The sequence below is a fragment of the Monodon monoceros genome, unplaced genomic scaffold, assembly GCF_005190385.1.
Source record: "Monodon monoceros isolate NGI ecotype Baffin Bay Population unplaced genomic scaffold, NGI_Narwhal_1 Super_Scaffold_16, whole genome shotgun sequence".
Taxonomy (NCBI): Eukaryota; Metazoa; Chordata; class Mammalia; order Artiodactyla; family Monodontidae; genus Monodon; species Monodon monoceros.
In genome coordinates, this window is record NW_021703772.1 from 25,475,416 (window position 1) to 25,498,431 (window position 23,016).

The window sequence follows — 23,016 nt, forward strand, 5'->3', positions numbered from 1 at the left end:
ACCAATATTTTAAAATTGTCAGTCACTGATTTTTTTTCCATAGAGCAGTTTATATGAGTCAATTCTAACCAGAGATTAAAACTTTAAATTCAGTTGTAATAAAATTATCCTTGGATTTTGTATTAAAGTACATTCCTGAAGGTCAAGAGTAAAATTTGACTTTCCCTAGCGAGTTTGTGTTTATTGATGCATATTGTAAGAGGTATGAGCAAAACAGTAAGTAAGCAGTCTTGAAAACTCATTAAGGCATTTAGAGCAAGTATGAAAATGGTAAAGTTCTGAGTGGTGTGGTGATAGTAAATTCTGAGTAGTTTGAGTAAAATCAGAATTGCAGCACTTGGATCAAGAAGTAGACAAAATGCCCCGAAAATACCTCCACCCAGAATGCCCCTCAGCGCTGAGTGATAAAAGGCAGATTCTTTGGTACAGAAAATCTACTATTTTATTCACCCATGGAAAACATCCTGCAGCATTGAACATTTTTTGACCTATCTTGTTTATGACCTTTATCTTCACTAAATTCCTGAATATGTGATATGTTTATGGAAAGCACCAAATCTTTTATTAGATTCTTTAATTTTTCCTTCTCCTTATATGACAGCACCCTCAGGTACATTGTTATTAAAATAATATTTCGAACAGTAATTATTCCGAAATTTGTAGCCACACATTAATAATGATGGGCAGGTAATGGGTATATGTATCACCATTTGCAAAAATTTATTGAACACCCACTGTGATATATTAGTTGAGGTTCACAGATTTTCTGAAATAGGCAATTCAAGTTAATGAGGGTAAGTGATTCTTATGCAGTAGGACTGTTGATATATATCCGTGGAACAGCATTGCATGTTCTATGCTTATTACATGCCACTTACTCCTTAAGTGCTTTACATACTATTTAATCATCAAAACAACCTTTGTGATAAGTGCTATTATGGCTGTTTTAGAGAGGAAGAAGATGAGTGACAGAGAGGTTTATTAACTTGCTAGAGTCACACAGCAAGAGCATGGCAGAGCTGGGGTTCTAGCCAAGCAATCAACTCCAGAATCTATTCTCAAACCCACTCCACCATCCTGCATACCCTGTGGTCAAAGCAAGAACTGAGTTTCCAATTTACACAATTTAAACTCCTGCTAAATTATAAAAGATTCTATAAGTTAGCTGAGTTTTAAATATACATACAAACATGTCAGTCACCTTCATTATGCCCTGAGTTCATAGAAGCATTTGATAATATTTCATTTTTTTTCTGCAAAAGTACTAGGATCTTTTGAAACTATATGACTTCACTGTGTACATTAATTTCTATATACCCACACTACCTGGTGACCCATCAAGAGATAAGATAAGCTTAAATATGCAGACTTTAAGTCCCACACCAAGGGACCAAATCCCGGTTCTACCACTCATTAAATAGATGACTTGGAGCAAGTAACTTGACCTCTCTTAGCCTTGGTTTTCTCATATTTAAAATGAGATGAAAGTAGTATGCGTCTATAGGATTAAGTTAACCTACTAATGTAGATGTGTTTAGTTTAGTGCCTGCCGCATTCTAAGAATCAGTCAATGTTAGCTGAGGTTGTCAGTGTTCGTATTCCCATCATGTACTCCACCTGAGCTGGCATGGCAAGGACATGGGAATTGCTACAGGGCAGAGTAAGAGGATCCTTTTCAACCAATGCAGTATCCCTCTATCATCTTCAGACTTCATGGGACTTCATCCAGTTTATTTTTGTTCTAATAACTGTCTTCCTCCTTAATCTCATCACACTCTGATTTAAGGAATGATTTTACTTTGAAGGAATTTACCAGAGAATGTGATTCTAATGAGATCTTCTGGTAAGAAAATCCTATTTCAATGACTGTGATGTGGAGAAACCTATTGTGAGCAATACATAGAATTCAACACTCTAATTCAGGGTGTGAGAGTAGGACTAAGATGACAGTCATAATTAATGATTTGAAAGTGTGCATTTGTACGATGATGTTTCATAGTTACAAAGCAACCATACAAATGTATTTTGATGGTTTGGTAAGGAGGTGGATGCTTCTGTTTTTATTTCTTTTGATCATGGTCAGGTGGCTAGGAGAAACAATAGAGCTTATCATCCGGTTTCCTGAATTTATTTCTCATTATTTTGAAGAAAATACTTTTTTACGGACAAATAGTATTGAGGTTCAGGATAGTCTATCACCTCCTGAGGCTTTGTGTATAGACTGTCAAAGATCTTTTGGAGTTTTTGAGGCTTTGCTTATACTGTAGAATGTGACTTTAGAGTCTTAAGTTCCTTGGTGAATATTAGTTCCTTACTGGTAGAGTATATATTTCTTAAATATATTTACATTAGGATAATATCTAGTTAAGGGAATCATTATCCAAATGATTATCTAAATTACATTATCTAAATTACAAAAGTCAAAAGCATAGACTTATTCTCAGTTTAGTCTCTTCTTCATTGTTCAGTCATTTACCAAGGATGGTTATTTTATTTTATAAATGTACCTTGAAATTGTTCTCTCCCTAGTTCCTTCTGGCCTAGTTTAGTTGAAGATTCAGACATTCATGCATGTAGGAGCTGGATGATTATCATAAATAATAAAAGCAGAATTCCTGAAAAGTGATAGTAAGTGGTAGGACCCTGGCAAACTGGGGACCAGGTGCCTTTAATGGAGTATAGCCAGTAACCAGCTAAAGAGGATGTGTGAAACTTTCTCAGTGTGGGAACAAAAAACAGGGAAAAATGGATACAACTCATGGATGGTCAATTTACAACCTTTATTTCACTCTCATCAGTTTTCTTCTGTAGTGTGGCAGACTCCTGACTCTAGCTATATCTGTGTGCAATCCATCCTCTCTACTGGCACCTGGTGATGTTTTCAAGGCTCCAATGATAATTGTGTCACTCTCCATTTTAAAAAAACTCCTGCATCACCACACATTTATGAATGCTGCATAAAATGTGAAGTTCAAATTCTCTATCATGACATATAAGGGGCCCCTCATGGATCTAGCCTCTTCTTACCTTTTCAGGCTCACCACTCACCATATACATAATGCTTAGAAATACAGAATTATATACCTTTGTCCAAGTACACTATGCTATTGATGACCCTGTGCTTGTTCTCTCTAACTGCAATTTTTCCCTCATCTTGTCCAGCTGATGGACATCCATCCTTCAAACCATACTTAGGCCTCAGTACCTCTCTGAAGCCTCCCTGCTCATGCATACTTGCTAAGCTATACTACAGATGGTCCTCAAAATACAGCTCTCCTTAAATGCCTTACATGCATCACTGATCCATTCAAGTTTACACTCCATATGTGCCCACTTTACTAATGAGCTTCTGTCCTCCTTTAATGCACAGACCTTCTCTGACTCTGTTCTGTCTTTCTGATATCTAGCACAGTGATTGGCATACAGCATGTGTTCTGTAAGTATGTGTGGATCTGAATATTAATTTGTTGCCAATACTCTTTACATATTCTGTTATGAAGATGGTAAGAAAGAGAATGATGACTGTTTTTTGTGGACACTTCCTACAGGGACAAAATTATTGAACATACTTTACCTCCAAGGCAATAAGTCTATTTTTTTTTATCTTTTAAAACAGGCAAGGGCTATTTGTTTTCACTTTATTCTAAAAATTTCCAATTTGGCGTAATCAAAGACAAAGCACTGTTTAGGAAAGAGTGAAAGAACCCCATAAATCCCAGTTGTGGGTTGATATCAGAAAACACTAATACATATGATGTCACCCAACTGCTGACTGATTGCACCATATCAGGCAGTATCTCCGCTGGTTGTGTTTAATGGGCATTTATATAGTGCTTGGCTCATGATGCTGTTTGAAGCAATATTCCCTTTCCACTACACCTGGTAGACGGTTCATAATTTTTGGACCTCTGTGATTTATGTCTCTGTTTACCACAGCTTTTGTTTTGATATCAGAAACCGTTAATCCTTCAAAGTCCTGCAGTTGTAATGTTAACTGCCAGCATCACTGATTTGCAATGGGCATGAGAGCATACTTCAACCATTTTATAACACTTCTGACTTGTTTTTACCACTGAAATCCTCAAATATAGAATTTTCCCTAACTCTTCAACAAAACATATGTTCACTCACACAAAGGATGTTCATTCTAATCTGGGCCTTTGGGTTCATTTCCTTGGTTTTACATCAACCTTTTAGTTAAGGCTAGTGGTTCATGACTCTTGGTTTCTCTATTGATGAAATACAATTAATAATTATTGTTTCTATGGATGATTTTTTATATATATTTTAATATATATGTTGTGTACACATATAACACATATATATATACATGTGTATATGTACATATACGTGTAGATGTGTGTGTGTATATTGAGGGAAGAGCCAGTTTATCTCTTGTTGGTGATCAGCAATGTTTTATTTTTAATTACAGTATATGTTTTATATAGAAGAAAGAAGAAAGAAGAAGAAAACGTATTAAAGGCTAACTTAAGGGTCATTATAAATAATGTAATTTTACTTGTGGATTCTCATAATGACTACTAATGTCATCAAAGCTATTTTTTAAATTATAGGCTTTTAATGCCCCTAGGGCAAACTTCATTTTTTTGCATAATTAATAAGAATAATATGATTCTTCAGACTTGATAGAACCTATAAAGGTGAATTTGCCTCCATTAAACCTTCATATGAAATACTTCTGAAAAGTATGGAGAGCTGCATTTGTTTGGAGCGGGTGTATGGGGGAAAATGACATGAAACAGAAGTTATTGAGGAGAAAACAATTAAGAATATGTGGGTCAGTCCAAGTACATGTTAGCTTATCTACTAAGACATTTGCATACCTCACTAATGAAAGTGTTTGCAAAAGAATATAAAGTATCTGGGAAAAAATGATCAAACATTTAGCTCATATGCAGGTAATTCATTCTGCTTTACAGAGCTTTAGTGGGAAAAAGGCCAAAAGCTATTTGTGGTTTGCTTTTTTAATTCCACATTTTCCATAATTTTGAAAATATTCTCAGATTCTGCCATTACTTAGAGAAATCAAGCACTTGCAACTGAACGCTAGGAAACGCCTTTTTTGACAACACAAAAGCATAGGCATTAACTGACTCTCTGGGGAATTTGGTGTTTTTCAGGGAATGATGTACCTGGAAGAAAGACGGCTTGTTCATCGGGATTTGGCAGCCCGTAATGTCTTAGTGAAATCTCCAAACCATGTAAAAATTACGGATTTTGGACTAGCCAGGCTCTTGGAAGGTGATGAAAAAGAGTATAATGCTGATGGAGGAAAGGTGGGTGTCTTTTTGAGAGCAATATTACTTGAAAATATAGTATAATACACTTTTATCTCCTTATATGTTATAGGAAGAAATCAATAAACCTGAGGTTCAAGAGATTATAAAATCCCAATTCCACCATTTGCCTTCTCTCCCACCCAGGGTTAAAAAAAACATATATATATATATATATATATATATATATACATATATACATATATACACATACATATATATACAATATATAATATATAGGATGTATTACCTACTTCCATTTCTCAAAAGTAGCTAAAATAAGACAATGTGTGTCTGGACCCAAGTTATCTTTATGTCAGTTCCAGTGTTAGAGAGTTGGTGGCTCCCTAGGAACTCTAGAGATTGCACTTTAATCCAGGGCCATAGAAATTGTTTCATTAATCCTAATAATTTAAGACTATTACAGAGAGATCAGAGAGATACAACTTCTTTCTCATAGACTAGAGAGAAGTTTCAATGTAACCAAGGACCATAACTATTGGAAAGTTGGTCATCCTATTTAACGTCCAATCCTCCTACACCAGAAGCAACAGATTCCTCTTACCTGGCTCTATTTTTTTTTTTTTTAGTTTTCATTGTAGCATATGACTTACCAATTTCTTTATTTATTTTAACATCTTTATTGGAGTATAATTGCTTTACAATGGTGTGTTAATTTCTGCTGTATAACAAAGTGAATTAGCTATACGTATACATATATCCCCATATCTCCTCCCTCTTGCGTCTCCCTTCCACCCTCCCTATCCCACCCCTCTAGGTGGACACAGAGCCCTGAGCTGATCTCCCTGTGCTATGTGGCTGCTTCTCACTAGCTATCTATTTTACATTTGGTACTGTATATATGTCCATGCCACTCTATCACTTCATCCCATCTTGCCCTTCCCCCCTCCCTCGTGTCCTCAAATCCACTCTCTACTTCTGCATCTTTATTCCTGTTATGCCCCTGGGTTCTTCAGAACCAATTTTTTTTGTTGTTTTTAGATTCCAAATATGTGTCAGCATATGGTATTTGTTTTTCTTTTTCTGACTTACTTCACTCTTTATGATAGTCACTAGGTCCATCCACCTCATGACAAATAACTCAATTTCGTTTCCTTTTATGGCTCAGTAATATTCCATTGTATATATGTGCCACATCTTCTTTATCCATTCATCTGTCTATGGACACTTAGGGTGCTTCCATGTCCTGGCTATTGTAAATAGAGCTGCAGTGAACATTGGGGTACCTGTCTCTTTTTGAATTATGGTTTTCTCAGGCTATATGCCCAGTACTGGGATTCCTGGGTTGTATGGTAGTTCTATTTTTAGTTTTTTAAGGAACCTCACTAGTGTTCTCTATAGTGGCTGTGTCAATTTATATTGCCACCAACAGTGGAAGAGGATTCCCTTTACTCCACAGCCTCTCCAGCATTTCTTGTTTGTAGACTTTTTGATGATGGCCATTCTGACCAGTGTGAGGTGACACCTTATTGTAGTTTTGATTGGCATTTCTCTAATGATTAGTGATGTTGAGCATCCTTTCATGTGTTTGTTGGCAATCTGTATATCTTCTTTGGAGAAATGTCTATTTAGGTCTTCTGCCCATGTTTTGATTGGGTTTTTTGGGTTTTTTTGTTATTGAGCTGCATAAGCTGCTTGTATATTTTGGAGATTAATCCCTTGTCAGTTGCTTCATTTGCAAATATTTTCTCCCATTCTGAGGGTTGTCTTTTCATCTTGGTTATAGTTTCCTTTGCTGTGCAAGAGCTTTTAAGTTTCATTAGGTCCAATTTGTTTATTTTTATTTCTGCTTCTCTAGGAGGTGGGTCAAAACGATCTTGCTGTGATTTCTGTCATAGAGTGTTCTGTCTATATTTTCCTCTAAGAGTTTTATAGTGTCTGTCCTTACATTTAGGTCTTTAATCCATTTTGAGTTTATTTTTGTGTATCTTTTCTCCATTGTATATTTCTTCCTCCTTTATCAAAGATAAGGTGACCATATGTGTGTGGGTTTATCTCTGGGCTTTCTATCCTGTTCCACTGATCTCTATTTCTGTTTTTGCACAAGTACCATACTGTCTTGATTAATGTAGCTTTGTAGTATAGTCTGAAGTAAGGGAGCTTGATTCCTCCAGTTCCGTTTTTCTTTCTCAAGTTTGCTTTGGCTATTCGGGATCTTTGTGTTTCCATACAAATTGTGAAATTTTTTTTTCTAGTTCTGTGAAAAATGCCATTGGTAGTTTGATAGGGATTGCATTGAATCAGTAGATTACTTTAGGTAGTATAGTCATTTTCACAGTGTTGATTCTTCCAATTCAAGAACATGGTATATCTCTCCATCAGTTTGTATCATCTTTAATTTCTTTCATCATTCGTCTTATAGCTTTCTGTATACAGATCTTTTGTCTCCTTAGGTAGGTTTATTCCTAGGTATTTTATTCTTTTGGTTGCAGTGGAAAATGAGAGTCTTTCCTTAATTTCTCTTCCAGATTTTTCATCATTAGTGTAGAGGAGTGAAAGAGACTTCTCTGCATTAATTTTGTATCCTGCTACTTTACCAAATTCATTGATTAGCTCTAGTAGTCTTTTGGTAGCATCTTTAGGCTTCTCTATGTATAGTATCATGTATAGTATCATCTGAAAACAGTGACAGTTTTACTTCTTCTTTTCCGTTTTGGATTCCTCTTATTTCTTTTTCTTCTCTGCTGTGCCTAAAATTTCTAAAGCTATGTGAATGATAATGGTGAGAGTGGGCAACCTTGTCTTGTTCCTGATCTTAGTGGAAATGGTTTCAGTTTTTCACCATTGAGAATGGTGTTGGCTGTGAGTTGGTCATATATGGCCTTTATTATGTTGAGGTAATTTCCCTCTATCCCTGCTTTCTGTAGGGTTTTTATCATAAATGGGTGTTGAATTTGTTGAAAGCTTTTTCTGTATCTATTCAGAGGATCATATAGTTTTTCTCCTTCAATTTGTTAATATTGTGTATCACATTGATTAATTTGCCTATATTGAAGAATCCTTGCATTCCTGGGATAACCCCCACTTGATGATGGTGTGTGATCCTTTTAATGTGCTGCCGGATTCTGTTTGCCAGTATTTTGTTGAGGATTTTTGCATCTATGTTCATCAGTGATATTGGTCTGTAGTTTCCTTTTTTTGTGACATCTTTGTCTGATTTGGTAGCAGGGTGATAGTAGCCTTGTAGAATGAGTTTTGGATTGTTCCTCCCTTTGCTATATTTTGGAAGAGTTTGAGAAGGATAGGTGTTAGCTCCTCTCTAAATGTTTCATAGAATTCACCTGTGAAGCCATCTGGTCCTGGGCTTTTTTTGTTCGATGTTTTTTTTTTTTTTTGCTGTACGCGGGCCTCTCACTGTTGTGGCCTCTCTCGTTGCAGAGCACAGGCTCCGGACGCGCAGGCTCAGTGGCCATGGCTCACAGGCCCAGCTGCTCCGCAGCATGTGGGATCTTCCCGGACCGGGACACGAACCTGTGTCCCCTGCATTAGCAGGCGGACTCTCAACCACCTGCACCACCAGGGAAGCCCTGTTCGATGATTTTTAATCACAGTTTTAATTTCAGTGCTTCTGAATGGTCTGTTTATATTTTCTATTTCTGCCTGGTTCTGTCTCAGAAAGTTGTGCTTTTCTAAGAATTTGTCCATTTCTTCCAGGTCCTCCATTTTATTGGCATATGGTTGCTTGTAGTAATCTCTCATGACCCTTTATATTTCTGCAGTGTCAGTTGTTACTTCTTGTTTTTCATTTCTAACTCTGTTGATTTGTGTCTTCTCTCTTTTTTTCTTGATGAGTCTGGCTAATGGTTTATCAACTTTGTTTATCTTCTCAAAGAATCAGCTTTTAGTTTTATTGATCTTTACTATCATTTCCTTCATTTCCTTTTCATTATTTCTGATCTGATCTTTCTGATTTCTTTCCTTTAGCTAACATTGGATTTTGTTTATTCTTCTTTCTCTAATTGCTTTCAGTGTAAGGTTAGGTTGTTTATTTGAGATGTTTCTTGTTTTTTAAGGTAGGATTGTATTGCTATAAACTTTCCGCTTAGAACTGCTTTTGCTGCATCCCATAGGTTTTGGGTCATCGTGTTTTCATTGTCATTTGTTTGTAAGTATTTTTTGATTTCCTCTTTGATTTCTTCAGTGATCTCTTGATTATTTTGTAGTGTATTGGTTAGCCTCCATGTGTTTGTATTTTTTACATATTTTTTCCTGTAATTGATATCTAGTCTCATAGCATTGTGGTCAGAAAAGATACTAGATAAAATTTCAATTTTCTTAAATTTACCAAGGCTTGACTTGTGACACAAGATATGATATATCCTGAAGAATGTTCCATGAACACTTGAGAAGAAAGTATATTCTGTTGTGTTTGGATGGAATGTCCTATAAATATCAATTAAGTCCATCTTATTTAATTTATCATTTAAAGCTTGTGTCTCCTTATTTATTTTCGTTTTGGATGATCAGTCCATTGGTGAAAATGGGGTGTTAAACTCCCCTTCTATGATTGTGTTACTGTTGATTTCCCCTTTTATGGCTGTTAGCATTTACCTTATGTATTGAGGTGCTCCTATGTTGGGTGCATAAATATTTACAGCTGTTATATTTTCTTCTTGGTTTGGTCCCATGATCATTATGTAATGTCCTTCTTTGTCTCTTGTAATAGTCTTTATTTTAAAGTCTATTCTGTTTTATATGAGAATTGCTACTCCAGCTTTCTTATGATTTCCATTTGTATGGAATTTCTTTTTCCATCCCCTCACTTTCAGTCTGTATGTGTCCCTAGGTCTGAAGTGGTTCTCTTGTAGACAGCATATATATGAGTCTTGTTTTTGTATCCATTCAGCCAGTCTATTTCTTTTGGTTGGAGCATTTAATCCATTCACATTTAAGATAGTTATCGATATGTATGTTCCTATTACCATTTTCTTAGTTGTTTTGGGTTTGTTATTGTACGTCTTTTCCTTCTCTTGTGTTTCCTGCCTAGAGAAGTTCCTTTAGCATTTGTTGTAAAGCTGGTTTGATGGTGCTGTATTCTCTTAGCTTTTGCTTGTCTGTTAAGGTTTTAATTTCTTCATCGAATCTGAATTAGATTTGTGCTGGGTAGAGTAATCTTTGTTGTAGTTTTTTCCCTTTCATCACTTTAAATATGTCCTGCCACTCCCTTCTGGCTTGCAGAGTTTTTGCTGAAAGGTCAGCTGTTAACCTTATGGGGATTCCCTTGCATGTTATTTGTTGCTTTTCCCTTGCTGCTTTTAATATTTTTTCTTTGTATTTAATTTTTGATAGTTTGATTAATATGTGTCTTGGCTTGTTTCTCCTTGGATTTATCCTGTATGGGACTGTCTGTGCTTCCTGTACTTGACTGACTATTTCCTTTCCTACATTAGGGAAGTTTTCAACTGTAATCTCTTGAAAATTTTCTCATTCCCATATTTTTTTTCTCTTCTTCTTCTGGGACCCCTATAATTCAAATGTTGGTGCATTTAGTATTGTCCCAGAGGTCTCTGAGACTGTCCTCAATTCTTTTCATTCTTTTCTCTTTATTCTGCTCTGTGGTAGTTATTTTCATTATTTTATCTTCCAAGTCACTTATCCCTTCTTCTGCCTCAATTATTCTGCTATTGATTCCTTCTAGAGAATTTTTAATTTCAATTATTGTGCTATTCATCATTGTTTGTTTGCTCTTTAGTTCTTCTAGGTCCTTGTTAAACGTTTCTTGTATTTTCTCCATTCTATTTCCAAGATTTTTGTTCATCTTTACAATCATTACTCTGAATTCTTTTTCAGGTAGACTGCCTATTTCCTCTTCATTTGTTTGGTCTGGCTGGTTTTAACCTTGCTCCTTCATCTGCTGCGTATTTCTCTGTCTTCTCATTTTGCTTAACTTACTGCATTTGGAGTCTCCTTTTCACAGGCTGCATCTTCGTAGTTCCCATTGTTTTTGCTGTCTGCCCCCCATTGGTAAGGTTGGTTCAGTGGGTTGTGTGAGCTTCCTGGTGGAGATGACTGGTGCCTATGTTCTGGTGGATGAGGCTGGATCTTTTCTTTCTGTGGGGCAGGACCGTGTTTGGTCGTGTGTTTTGGGGTGTCTGTGAACTTAGTATGATTTTAGGGAGCCTCTCTGCTAATGGGTGGGATTGTGTTCCTGTCTTGCTAGTTGTTTGGCATGGGTGTCCAGCACTGCAGCTTGCTGGTTGTTGAGTTGAGCTGGGTGTTAGCATTGAGATGGAGATCTCTGGGAGAGCTTTCGCCATTTGACATTACATGGGGCCAGGAGATCTCTGGTGGACCAATGTCCTGAACTCGGCTCTCCCACCTAAGAGGCTCAGGTCTTGCACCTGGCTGGAGCACCAAGACCCTGTCAGCCACACTGTTCAGAAGAAAAGAGAGACAAAAAAGAAAGAAAAGAAAAAAATAAAATGAAATAAACTTATTAAAATATAAAAATTAAAAAGTAATAAAGGAAAGAAAGAAGAGAGCAACCAAACCAATAAACAAATCTATTAATAACAAGCACTAAAAACTATGCAAAAAAAAAAAATTGTCAGACAGAATCCTGGATAAATGGTAAAAGCAAAGCTGTATAGACAAAATCACACAAAGAAGCGTACACATACACACTCACAAAAAGAGAAATAGGAAAAAATATATATATATACAAAAAGAAAAAAAGGGAAAGAGCAACCAAATCAATAAACAAATCTACCAGTGATAATAAGCTCTAAATACTAAACCAAGATAAACATAAAACCAGAAACAAATTATATGCAAAAAGCTAATCTCAAGTCTACAGTTGCTCCCAAAATCCACTGCCTAAATTTTGGTGTGATCATTGTCTATTCAAGCATTCCACAGATGCAGGGTACATCAAGTTGATTGTGGAGATTTAATCTGCTGCTCCTGAGGCTGCTGGGAGAGATTTCCCTTTCTCTTCTTTGTTCACACAGCTCCCAGGGTTCAGCTTTGGATTTGGCCCCGCCTCTGCATGTAGGTCGCCTGAGGGCATCAGTTCCCCACCCAGGCAGGAGGGGGTTAAAGGAGCAGTTGATAAGGGGGCTCTGGCTCACTCAGGCTGGGGGGGGGGGTGGGACGGGTATGGAATGTGGGGTGAGCCTAAGGTGGCAGAGGCCTGCATGATGTTACCCCAGCCTGAGGTATGCCATGTGTTCTCTGTTCTCCCAGGCAAGTTGTCTCTGGATCGCGGGACCCTGGCAGTGGCATGCTGCACAGGCTCCCAGGAGGGGAGGTGTGGATAGTGACTTGTGCTTGCACACAGGCTCCTTGGTGGCTGCACCAGCAGCCCGAGCATCTCATGCCCGTCTCTGGTGTCTGAACTGATAACCGCAGTTCACGCCCCTCTCTGGAGCTTGTTTAGGCGGTGCTCTGAATTCCCTCTCCTCGTGCACCCCAAAACAATGGTCTCTTGCCTCTTAGGCAGTTCCAGACTTTTTTCCCCGGCTAGCTGTGGTGCACTAGCCCCCTTCAGGCTGTGTTCATGCAGCCAACCCCAGTCCTCTCCCAGGGATCTGACCTCCGAAGCCCATGCCTCAGCTCCCAGCCCTCACCCGCCCCAGCGGGTGAGCAGATAAGCCTCTCGGGCTGTCACCAGCACTCATGTGCTGGTCAGCACTGATCCTGTGTGCAGGAATCTCTCTGCTTTGCCCTCTGCACTCCTGTTGCTGCGCTCTCCTCTGTGGCTCTGAAGCTTCCCCCCACCAACCCCTGTCTCTGCCAGTGAAGGGACTGCCTAGTGTGTGGAAACTTTTCCTCCTTCACAGCTCCCTCCCCGAGGTGCAGGTCCCATCCCTATTCTTTTGTCTCTGTTTTTCCTTTTTTCTTTTGCCCTACCCAGGTACATGAGGAGTTTCTTGCCTTTTGGGAAGTCTGAGATCTTCTTTCAGCGTTCAGTAGGTGTTCTGTAGGAGTCGTTCCATATGTAGAAGTATTTCTGATGTATTTGTGGGGAGGAAGGTGATCTCCATGTCTTACTCCTCGGCCATCTTGAAGGTCCCCCACCAATTTATTTCTTATCTGACTCCCTCCACTAGAATGTAAGCTGCTATATCCCAGGGATCTGTGCAGTGCCACTGCCTTTTCTACCTTTTCTGACTCTCCATACTCAGGCCCTGCCTGACAACTGTGTTTCTGCCTCCCTCACCCACCATGTGGTCTCAATCCATGCCTTAGTTCCAGCTCTTGTCTTTCTTCATTAACCCGCTGTTAACTTACTGTTTTTGGTAACTGTCGAGGATATCTCCTCTTCATGTGGAGGTCCTTCTAGCTTGGTCTGGAGAAATTTCAGTCAGGAGAGGCCAAATGAAATAAGCAAATGCAGCCTTAACCTGTAGTGACCTATAAGCTTGTGCTAACAAAAAAAAAATTAATTCATATATCGTATCAATATATTTATTATGTGCCTTATTCATCAAGGGCCATCCAAATACACATTATGAATATTTTTCAATGATAGTGTTCCAAATGTTTCACGTTGATTTTTATACTAAACTCTTATATAACTATATATATTCAAGTCTTATCACAAAAGAACACAAAATTTATTTTTTAAAAAACTTCGGTTTTGTAGTATTCTATGGCTTTTCCTTGATTTTATTAGCCTATTTTGCTTGTTTACTACAAATTGCAGCAGTTTGAGACCATGGCTTTGAAATTCACTACAGGATTGCGCAGAAGTAGAAGTCTATAAATCACATGACTTCACTTGTCTTGAGAACATACAGCTGTAAGATTTGTCTAAAGCAAGAATCATTAGAGCTTTAAATGTCTAGTAACAATTAAGTCTTTATTGAGCCACCTGTGATTTAAACTTACTTCTTTAACAGTGTCCGTAGTCCATAAAGTGTGCTAACTCCTTGCCCGTAGGGAAATTACTTTCAATGTGTCTTCTGTTCCCTTTCACTGAATACCGTGATTCTGTCACAGAGTTACCTTGGTGTCACCTTGGTGAGCAGCCAACCTCATGATTTCAAAGGCCTATTTAGTTTTAATGTTTCAGCTGCTAAGTAGAAATGTTTATCTTTATTCCATAGAATCTAATTATATTCCCAGCTATATAATGCTGCCCTTCTTAGTTGAAAATCGTTCTGCTGAACCATCAGCACCCGGGTGAGTTGAGTTGCTTTTCTTGCAGAGATGATGGATTTGTACTGATCTTCTCATATCCTTTTATATAATTCCTATTTTGAAAATGGTACATATTTTCAATACTGGCTAACTAAGACAAGGAAGATCATTTGTGGCTGGGGAACAAAGCAAGGTTAACTTTGGAATTCATTATTTTAGGTGTTTTAGTGACCAAATTATCTGAGAGGAGAAGGGAGGGGCCAAGTGTAGAAAGAGTCCTTTTTACCAGTGGCTGGAAATTTGTCTGAGGGTGAAAAAGCATTTACTGAAAATGTAGAGAATCTCATTTTGGGGGAAGAAACATAATATGACCACATTTTTAGAAGTACATGTATTAGATGTTTAGAATTGATATTGTAAGTCATAATGTTAAATAGTAACTTAATTACTGAAAGTTAATTAAAACTATAGAAATTGGGGCTTCCCTGGTGACGCAGTGGTTGAGAGTCTGCCTGCCCATGCAGGGGACACGGGTTTGTGCCCCGGTCCGGGAAGATCCTACCTGCCGTGGAGCGGCTGGGCCTGTGAGCCATGGCTGCTGAGCCTGCGCATCCGGAGCCTGTGCTCCGCAACGCGAGAGGCCACAACAGTGAGAGGCCCGCGTACCGCAAAAAAAAAACTATAGAAAGTGATACTTATTATTTTACTTTTCATTGTTTATGAAACTTTAAAAAATAAATATATCTTCATGTTAATTCATTTGAAGCTTAAATTTCATTTCATTTGTTCCCTGTATTGAAAATAATAATTTCTATTTCTATTTTCTAGGCATACAATCAAAAAATACAATTGAGACTCATATTGAGGAAATATAGAAATGACTTTTTATATGACTATAAACCTTTCATTTCTTACTTCTCTATAGATGCCAATTAAATGGATGGCTTTGGAGTGTATACACTATAGAAAATTCACCCATCAGAGTGACGTTTGGAGCTATGGTAAATAATTCTTCCTTGTGACATAAGGCTTTTAAAACAAAAATAAACATATTATGTTTCTTGGGTCTCTAAAATGTAATACATTAACGTCTTGGTTGAGTTGTCTACCATAACCTTTTATTTTGGTAGCAACTTGTCTGATCATTTTGACAAAAAACAAAAAAAAACCCAGCAGTTTTAGATTAGGGACATTTTCATAGAATCTCATGGCCTTCATTTCAACAACTCTTTTAAAACATAACTCTAGGGCTTCCCTGGTGGCGCAGTGGTTGAGAGTCCACCTGCCGATGCAGGGGACACTGGTTCAATCCCTGGTCTGGGAAGATCCCACATGCTGTGGAGCTGCTAGGCCCGTGAGCCTTGGCCATTGAGCCTGCGTGTCTGGAGCCTGTGCTCCACAACGGGAGAGGCCACAACATTGAGAGGCCTGCATACCGCAAAACAAACAAACAAACAAAAAAACATAACTCTAAATGCAATGAATGTTTAAAAAATTTTTTTTCTTATGGGAATCTATGTTCAATAGTAAAAAAAAATAGAGATTATTGTTAGAACAAAGAACAGTTATTGAAATCAGTAGGATGAGAGTAGTAAATGTGAGGGGAGAGGTAAGAGAGATGATTTCTAATTACAGCTTTAATTTTAATTTACAAACTACTTTTGGAGTAAACAGATATATTAGAGAATTATAATATGAACTGGAAATAGAGATTTGAAAATTTAGAAAATTTATTTAATTGCATTTAACTCAGTTTTTGAGATGAGCTTCTTAGCCTCTGTCTGGCTATTTACAACTTATGTCCATCTAAGTATTAGTAAGAATAAATCAACACCTTTTCTAAGTTTAAATATACCATATAAAACTAGCACTTCTTACAAATAAAAAGCACTATGCTTCTTTAAATAATATGGTGGTGGTGAGACTTGAAAGCATGATACGATTTATTTTGCTCAAATTTAAGTTTAGTTTATTTACTGTTTTTTAGAAAGAAAATTAAATCATTAAGTCACTAAAGAACTTATACTTCTTATCTAGAACAGTATAAATTATCTTTAATATAATAAGACATTTCTATAGGATAGTTTTTCCTTCCACACATGTAAACCATAGGAGGTGTTAAAATTTCCACAAAGACCTCATGTATTCTGCTCAGTTTAGCAGTAGAGTGTTGTGTGTTTGAGATTTAGGCAAGTATAGAGGAATACTTAACAAAGCATAGTTCAACTGTCAGGACTAAATAAAAAACAAATATATCATATATATTATTATTTTTATTATATATATCATATACATTATAAATATGAGATAGATGTTTATAGAATATGATATACATTAGCATGTACATAATCATTTATATATTATATGGTATAGATTAGCATATATATTATATGATATAGATTTACATATTTTATAAGATAGATTTAAATAATAACATATATTTTTTTCCTTTTCTTTTCTTTCCCTTTTTTTTCCTACTTATATTTCCCTGAACTAAACATGGCAATCTGAAAATTTTAAATGACCTCTAGAATAAGTAACTATATATACACATTAAAGTAAACGTTGGCAGGGCAATCACATTTTTAATGGTAAAATTTATCTTTTAGAGAAAATCCTGTTTTAAGGCTATAATGTTCATGTTGAATTGCAACATCTCAGAAGCAGTTTAGTAAAAATAGATAGATAGATAGATAGATAGATAAATAGATGATAGATAGATAGAATGATAGAGTGAACTCTGTTTTGAAACATAGCCCAGTTCATCAACCCATATCCATAAGGCATTTTAAGATTTTTATGATATATCATAGTTGGTTGCAAAGGCATAAAAGGCAGAGAAAGATATATAATCTTGTTTACAGTGAATCTTTGTGGAACATTGCCACTGGGTGCATCTTTATTTTTATAAAAATAAATATGCATTGAATATGGTTTATATCTTCAAATGATAGAATTGTAAGTTTTGAAGATGTTTCTAATTTAGCTTTCTTGAGATTGTTCTTCTGTATGAAGCCATCTCTGTTTGACTCTACTTATCATCACCTCTGCAAAGATATAATTGGAATATTATTGGCAGAAGTGGGGGGTTTGATTTTTCTGCTTCGGTTTTTGTATATATGTGTTTCTGTTTATTGTATTTTCTATTAATTTGTAGTTGTTTTGTATCTTGCTTATATTAGAAGTTCTGATAGAGATGTGAGAGCATCTATTCTTTTATAACTGCAAACATAAGTTAATAAAATGTTCTCATTAGATACATATTCTGTAAATATGACTGACTGAACATAAATAGACAGTAATCTACTTCTTAACTTGTTCCAGCCTGCCTCATGGACACTGAGTTTTAATCATCAGTTCTATGAATCATTCTTTAGTATGCAACATCAAGTAGGGTTTTATAAAGATCAAACAGTGAAATTGTGTCACTAGTTACACGTTTATATTATACCTAAGAATCATAAGATGTAAATATTAACTAAAAATTCAGATAGTCATTAATGATACTATTATGAAGAATAATTTGAAGTTTACATATACTTTTATAGTTTAAGCTTTGCATTTTTATTATCAGTCAGTGGTAACTCTTATGAGCTAAAAATTACTTCAGTTTGAATAAATAATTCATTACAGATGGCAGTGGAAAAGAAAACATAGCCATAATTAGATTTTATATTAAAAGATACTTGTATATGCATCAATCAAAATTCACTTGCTAATACTATTGTGCCCACATAGCTATTTCTGAACTAACAACCTTTATCCTTAAGAAAACTATAACTTTTAACTTATATAATTATTAGATTATAAAGAAGAGATCTGTATTGTGTATGTTATTGCTCAGATCAGAGTCATTATTCTTGTCAAAGGTGGCTATTTGAATGCTAGTATTTAGAGTATTTGCTTTTACTGAGGAAATCAATGTTCTAGTGATTCAAGAAACCATTCTTATTGTCTAAGGAATAGACTATTATTGATTCACTTCAATTTTGGAAAGCTCACTTTACATGTACTTTATCTTACATATGGATTATTCTTCAGTCAGTCTCTCATATGTGTTAGAGAAATGAATGTGTTTTATTCCACTTGTTCTCTTTGTGTTAGTTAAAAAGAAAAGCACAATTATTTACTATAACATAAGTAATCATTCTGGAACCCCAGTTTGGCCTTTTGGGCTTTTAATAGTAAAGATGCTAATCTCAAAATTAGTCAATATCAGATTTTACCTAATCATATTTATTTGGTACTGAGTACACATGTGTATAGTAAATAAATTGTTTTATAGGCTCTAATGTGGCGAAACAAGTTGGGTCAACAATCATTAGCATTACTTATAAGTAGAAATGGGAAACAGATTCTGTCCACTCTGAAATTGTCTCCGCTACCCATTAAAAACTTCAAGACAATGATAAGAAAATCAAATTTCCCACAAAGATTTTGTCATTGGGCTTCTCATGTGGACATAGGAATCTGAAGAGCCTTTCTTTAGACTATTTCTAATTGCCCTCTAAGAAGCATTCTTTTGCCACAGGCATATTGCTGGTTTCTTCAAAGTATATTGTTAACATCCTTATGTAAGAATTTGATCTCCCTTTTAGGAGTCACTATATGGGAACTGATGACCTTTGGAGGAAAACCCTATGATGGAATTCCAACCAGAGAAATCCCCGATTTGTTAGAGAAAGGAGAACGTTTGCCCCAGCCTCCCATCTGCACTATTGATGTTTATATGGTCATGGTCAAATGTAAGATTGCAAAATTATGTTATCATCCTCATCATCATTCTTAGTAATTAATCAACCTGCACAATTTTTCTGTATATTAAAAAATATAAAAGTTTACAGATAATTGTGAAAAGGAGCATGTAAACCCGTGTTTGTTGTGATTCTTGTTAATATGAAGCAATATCATGCTTTCATGCTATGAAGTCAACATTGTATGATTCTTACACTTCTTATTTATTTCACTTTGATTCTTACCATTTCCGTGGCAATGAAACTGTTTCTCATAAAGAGATGTAATTAATCACAATAATGTTAATACTCTTTAAAGGAAAAAAGCAGACTAGATCAATGATCTACACAAAAAGAAAAAAGCTTGAAACTAATAGTTTAAAAAAATGAATTAAATGGAAATAGATTTACCAGTTTCAGTCAACAGAAAATTAGCAAGGCAAAATGGGAAGTGGAAAGACATGAATCTACATTGAACTACAAAGATTATGAATGTTTACTTTCTTTCAATTTGATCATTTGTTTACATCTAACTCTCTTACTTTTCTTTCTCCCTTCTATGCCCCAGACACATATGTGTTATAAATGTATTTTGGAAGCCTAGACTCTTAATTTAAATAGAATTAGGGAAGTCTCTGGAGTTTCTGACTTAATTTAAATGAGATTAGCATTCAGCAATCTTTCTTGTGTAATGAGAGGTTTTCCCCTTTTGATTTACACAGGGTTAGCAAAGAAACAAACTGGTGAAAGGTGAATAAGCATCTTATTAATAAGAGACTTTGGACAGGTCTACTCAGATTTATACTCATGACATGTGTGATACATTCTGGCAGTGAGGGAAGAAACAAAAAATGTGCTTTTCACTTCAGGCCAGCATGCCCTTTTCTCTAAGTGTAGTTCTGTTTACTCAATATTTAGTTAGAAAGAAACTGATACCTCACTGAGAATTTAACCTTTTCTGGTTCCAATAGAGTTCCAGAAACATTGATTTTCTCATTAACATCTTGGTATCAACAGCATTTTTTTTTTAGTGGTTACATATGAAATATAGAGCATTTGAGCTTTGTTAGGAGAGAAAAAAATCAAATAATTTTAATGATACATAACATGACACCCAAACACTTCCCATAACAAGAATAAAAATTGAACTTGCAGAAAAGAGGAAACAAGTTTTATAGCTTTATTGGGTCAAACATTTTTCGGTAGTCAGCTATGGAAGAAAGTTTAAAAACTTTCTTTTTTAAGTATTGTATTACTTAAATACATACATGTATTACATAATTCGATCCCATAACTAGCATGAGATGATTTATATGCTTCATTTAGATACTCTGATGAATAATAAAAAATCAGGAAAACATCTTGCCTAATAGCAACTTTTACCTCGCTTTTAGGAGTTTTAATATCTAAAAAAAGGGTCATTTGGCAATAAAATCAAGGAAAGCTTGGTGCCTTTATTCTTGTCATTTCAACAGTTAAACAGAGCCTGGGGAGTTAAGGCTCTTAATACATAACCTGATAAATTGCTGATAGTATTTTATGCTGGAAAGCCTAGTACTAAGATAAGCTAATGACTATTTCTGAACAAACATTACCAATCACTTTGCATTAATTTTTTTCCCACCGGGAAAAAAGTAGCATAAGAAAGTTGCTTTCAATTCCTTTTTTCACCTTTTTGCCAGTATACAGCATTGCAATGAAAGTTTTTATTCCATGTCACTCCTGATATAAAATGATAAATTATATTCCAATCACCTTTTCTATACCCATCAAAGAAAAATTTTTTTTTTATTTTTAAATTCTCTTCACACCTACGGAAAAAAGATCTGAGATTCTGTAAATTCCCATGGTTAGCCTAGGTTATATTTTCTATGATGAAAAATTAATTTTAAATTATATCAACAAAATAAAAAGCTTGTGTTGTTCTATAATATGTTACATTTAGTTATGAATGTCAGCTAACTGATTGAGATAGAATCTCACCTATTGGATCGTTTCTTTCATTAGCTTTCTTTGTCAGATCATTTTTATTTAAATGATATGTTTCAAACTTAGTCTTTATTTTCATAAAATTATGGATATAGTGACTCCTTTATTGCATGTGAATTTCTAGGTTGGATGATTGATGCTGACAGTAGACCTAAATTTAAGGAACTGGCTGCTGAATTTTCGAGGATGGCTCGAGACCCTCAAAGATACCTAGTTATTCAGGTTTGTACATTTGACTTAGATTTTTGAGAATATCCCAATGACAAACCCACTACAAAACAGTAGTAATATCTGGACTTTGGAACTATGGATATCATCATTCACAAATTAATTAATTAGCTAAGCAAAATACCATGTGAAATGACTTTTACTTGATGTCAGAACCACTTCTAAGCATCTTCCCTTAGTACTCAAGTGCCTCTACTGTTGAACTGCCAGATAATTATGATTATTCATGTACATAAAAAGGCCTTTATCCTCAGACAAGCCTTGTAGTACTCTGCTAGTCATGTTCATTGTTATAATCGTCTCTTCTTGGAATAAAAGGAAGATGGATTTTTGTTTTAATCGTGTCCATGTTTGAAGGCAGTGAACTAAAAGTTTCAATAAATTGACATTTAATTTCCTAGAAAAATATTTTAAAATATGTATTTTTTCTTTTGGGAGGTATGCAATATTCAAGTAATAACTCAGGTTCAGATGAATTAATGTACAAAAATAATAGACCAAAAGAACGTTTTATATGTAACACTAGAAAAAATGGATTTAATAATTTAAAAGTTGTGATATATTTCTTTATGATTATTTTACCTAAACCATAAACAAGTGGACCTTGGATAACACTGAGTTAAGATTCCTCAATAAAACAAGGTAGTGTTTATCTTCATGTCAGTAGTCTGACATGAAGATAAAAGTCAGATTTTAGCAGATAATGATTTCTAGCTAACTTTTTCCCTAATTAATTTTTAAAAGTTTACAAAAATATCACAAAACGAATTTTAAAATTCTACTTAAGAAATAGATGAGGTAGGAGTGTAACTATTGTTTTGGTGTTTCTCCCACCCCCTTTATGTTATTTGCCACCAGTGCTGTGATTTTGAATGTTATCACTTTAACAATATTATGCTATAGAGCAAACCATGGATTCAATGTATCATGATAGCTCTACACTATCAAACCAACCAAGTATAATAAAGATTGATAAGTCAATTGCTCTTTCTTTATTATATACTCTTAAAGTCACAGCTCAAACGCCATCTTGACAATGAAACCCACCATTATTCTCAGATCTGAAATGGTTTATGCCTCTCTCAAAATAGCCATAGCATTCTGCTTTATTTATCTCTAATGGCATTTATCACATTCTTCTTGTATTAAATGTTTTTATCTTACCGTGTCATATCTAAGTATGTTATAGGCTTCTATATGGCTGGTATTTGTGCTAAATAATTATTTTGTTTAATGAGTGCATGAATTTGCAACCATTTTGATATTACATAAATTTGCTACAAAGTTCACATATTTAAAATGAAGGAAAGAATCATTTCTGTGTGTATATCTGATGGGAAATTTTTTAGGGTGATGATCGTATGAAGCTTCCCAGTCCAAACGACAGCAAGTTCTTTCAGAATCTCTTGGATGAAGAGGATTTAGAAGATATGATGGATGCTGAGGAATATCTGGTCCCTCAGGCTTTCAACATCCCACCTCCCATCTATACTTCCAGAACAAGAATCGACTCAAATAGGGTAAGAAGTAATTATATACCACCTCTCATGTTATTTCTGAGAAACAAAGTCATGGAAATACAGTGTAAGTACTAAAATTACCAAATAAATTATGTAGCTCAAAAAAGTGTGATTCCTAAATTAAAAGCAAGTTATACCAACAAA

General features: G+C 35.4%; 1 protein-coding gene across 1 annotated transcript in view; it reads left to right on the top strand.

Annotated features, from left to right (window-relative positions):
- Positions 1-23,016, top strand: part of ERBB4 (erb-b2 receptor tyrosine kinase 4) — a 671,873-nt gene that overhangs the window by 614,470 nt on the left and 34,387 nt on the right. The window contains exons 20-24 of the mRNA XM_029224991.1: positions 5,142-5,297; positions 15,328-15,403; positions 19,001-19,147; positions 21,249-21,346; positions 22,702-22,872. Coding sequence (XP_029080824.1) covers positions 5,142-5,297; positions 15,328-15,403; positions 19,001-19,147; positions 21,249-21,346; positions 22,702-22,872 — 648 coding nt within the window. The remainder of the gene's footprint in view (positions 1-5,141; positions 5,298-15,327; positions 15,404-19,000; positions 19,148-21,248; positions 21,347-22,701; positions 22,873-23,016) is intronic.